Source organism: Perkinsus marinus, assembly GCF_000006405.1.
Source record: "Perkinsus marinus ATCC 50983 genomic scaffold scf_1104296954972, whole genome shotgun sequence".
NCBI lineage: Eukaryota > Perkinsozoa > Perkinsida > Perkinsidae > Perkinsus > Perkinsus marinus.
In genome coordinates this window covers 1-2,923 of record NW_003207928.1, presented here as the reverse complement: position 1 = coordinate 2,923, position 2,923 = coordinate 1, and the positions used below count along the sequence as shown (strand labels likewise).

The 2,923-nt window shown below is 48.4% G+C and overlaps 1 protein-coding gene and 1 non-coding gene across 2 annotated transcripts; both read right to left on the bottom strand.

The window, feature by feature from the left end:
- Positions 1-154: 154 nt before the first annotated feature.
- Pmar_PMAR003915 lies at positions 155-226 on the bottom strand. Its single transcript has one exon. It is a non-coding gene; the product is annotated as a tRNA-Gln (tRNA).
- Positions 227-2,449: 2,223 nt separating this feature from the next.
- Positions 2,450-2,860, bottom strand: Pmar_PMAR003914 (bromodomain-containing protein, putative; the record flags this gene model as incomplete). The annotated part of the gene is made up of 1 exon (XM_002775987.1): positions 2,450-2,860. The coding sequence occupies one exon, from the start codon at positions 2,858-2,860 to the stop codon at positions 2,450-2,452; it is 411 nt and encodes a 136-aa protein (XP_002776033.1).
- Positions 2,861-2,923: the final 63 nt, after the last annotated feature.

Sequence of the window (2,923 nt, the reverse complement as noted above, 5' to 3'; positions counted from 1 at the left end):
CGACGGGGGGATAATGACAACGAATTGGAAAATTCGACCGTTTTCTAACCTAGATTCCTAGATTCCGGACAAAACCCTTACCTCGGGTAACTTCCGGAACAGGACATGATTGAAAAGTGTTCTCTACATCTACGTGATCCTTCTTTACATGAGAAGGTTCTACCGGGATTTGAACCCAGATCGCCAGATTCAGAGTCTGGAGTGCTAACCGTTACACCATAGAACCATATATCAATGATGATCTTGTCACGTTCGGATGCTAGGTAATTCGAGGTGATAGGTACTAGAAACATCGAGCTCCACCTGGATCTTCTTGGATCCTCACACATACCTTGCCGGTCCCAGAGTGTCAAGGGCTGGAGAGTGCGATGGAAACCAAATACGCGTTAATATATTCATCATAATCATAGAAAACTCTCTCGTTCCGATCAATCGACGGAGTCATCACGACTTAGTATGTGTGCGCTCTAGCAATGGATGTGGGCGCCTGGTCCGTTCGTGGACTTACCCCACTGTTATCTATCTGATGCTATTCATGGTGAGCTCAGATTGGACGTTTTCTATTATCACTACACTTCAAAACCAGTAGAGAGGATTCTCACTGACGTTAGCGTTCCCAAGCCATTGAAGCGCGAATGGCTAACGACAATCGATGTTCGTGTTACAGGAGGCTGTTAGTCCATCCAAAACATTCCACGAGATTTCTGACGACCGCTTTCAATGTAGTATATTAGCTGCTTCCTGAGCCTCCCTATGGGAACTTGAGCTGTGTTATCCGTTGGGAGTGCAAAGGGTTCCAAGGAGAATCGAGGGGGCGAATGAACGAATTGTTAAGCTCAGTTGTGTTATCGTTGCGATGCGGCCATCTACGGCTTCACACTATCCAGGAACGAGCTCCGCACCTACCAGGGATGAAGAGATAGCCACTCTCGTCCGAACGTAACTCAGTGAATGTATCACAAGCTCTCATGTTCTTGACCGGTATAGTTACCAAGAGCAACTTGCAGAGATTGCTGCGGCGAACAGCACCCTGGTCGATGATAAAGAGCGACTTGCTGTACTGCTTGAGCCCTATATGGACGATGAGGGTCGAATGAGGGTTGGATTTCGCCATCCAATACCATATCAACAGCTATTCGTCTCAGCTGCCTGATGGAGCATCAAGTATCGACCCTAACATTAAGATTCTCAAGGAAGGTCTAGACCTCCGTCTACAAGAATTCTGGGATAGTTTCCAACGACTACAACAGATTGAAAGGTACAGGCTCAACATTGGTGAATGGCATTGCCATCATCTTTAGGCGACTTTCGCGAAAAATTGACGAAACTTCAATGGAATATCAACATGCGATTTCCGACGTCTCAGGACTATGCGATAAAAGGGTGACGTTCTCCTTTCTATTTCATGCATCACTGAAACGTCGCTCATGCTTCAGATACTAAGACGGCTCCGAGAGCAGCAACGGCAAATAACCCTACAACAGGCTGAGAATGACCAGATCCGTTTCGAGAGGGACACCCTGTGGGGATGAGCTTGAGGACCAGTTCGCTTCCTCATGACTGGTCCCTAGGAACTACGAGCTCCAACGCTTACGGCAAATGCTGCTTCGAGACCCCAACTTCAATGGTTCTCTTGATAATGCCACACTCTTTGAAGACCACAGTCGAGCGGTGATCGAGCGGCTCGCTTCTCGATTACACTACCCAATTCGCTGGGGGCAGAAACGTCGTCTGCATGTCTCAGGTTCGGGAGCACCAGCAAGATATCAGAAACCAAATGCGGTCACAGATGCCTCCTTCGTCTCGACACTATACAGAGCGCGAAGGTGACGAAGTAAGCATACAGCTCCAGCAGCGCCAAGTCGCGTACGAAATCATCAGGCAGCCGGTGGAGCTTCCGCACGAGTAATAGATGCGAGAGATTCAACAGAGTCGATCGCCCAACCTGAACAAGAACTGGAAGGTCAATCTTCCTTCCAAACGATCATGGGCTACATAGGCCTAGGCAGTGGAGGTGAGGAACAATAGAAGAAATCTGCAGCAATGAGCCTATAAACTCTTCTTAGGCGAACCGGCTCCACCAGTAAGACGAGTGTCGCAATTTCTGTAGTGTGACCTTGCTGTGAGCGCGACATGTCCAGTTGTACCATTGTCCGACTAAACACAAGTAAGGAGTTGACAGTGCATCTAATCTACCAAAGCAGCTCATGAGCAACCTCGCGAAACAAGAACCAGGATTTGCGATGAACACTTCTTAATTCACCAACTAAAGTCCGACGATGCTTTGCAAAAACCACAGCAATACTACAACGAAATTGAACAAATATGCAATAATCGTCAGGATGAACTTCATCCCTACAACGGTACCCGGCCAGTAATAATCAATCGATTTGAGCAGAAAAATAGTCGACAAGCAGTATATAACATATCGGCCGAGGCTCAAAGCCTCTCACGTCGATCGTCGCTTACGTTTCCGACCACTACTCGTGGTGGATCGCACTTCCTTCTCGTACTCTTCCGCCAGGTGCTGCAATACCTTGTCAAGAGCAGTCGACATCATTGTGTTGAAGATAGAGTGGAGCTCGAGGGCGTACTCGTACTCAAGAGACCCGGGCTGATTGAAGGTGTAGGCGTTGACGAACATCTGCCTCATGTCGGCTTCGAAATCAGCACGGGATGCGTAAAACCAAGAGTCGAGCCGATTGAGTATCATCGATATATCGACTGGAATAGTGATCACCTCGTAGTAACCAGGAACCCATTTGGGGACAGGCTTCATGAAAGGCGCAGCCAACTCCTTGTTCATGCGTACCATGTGCTGGACCAACCTCCGGTACTCGTTACGCTCGAACTCGGGCATGCCCGAAGCATGAGGAGCACCACCACCAGCAGCAGCAGTCTTCTTTCTACCTCGTCTAGACGT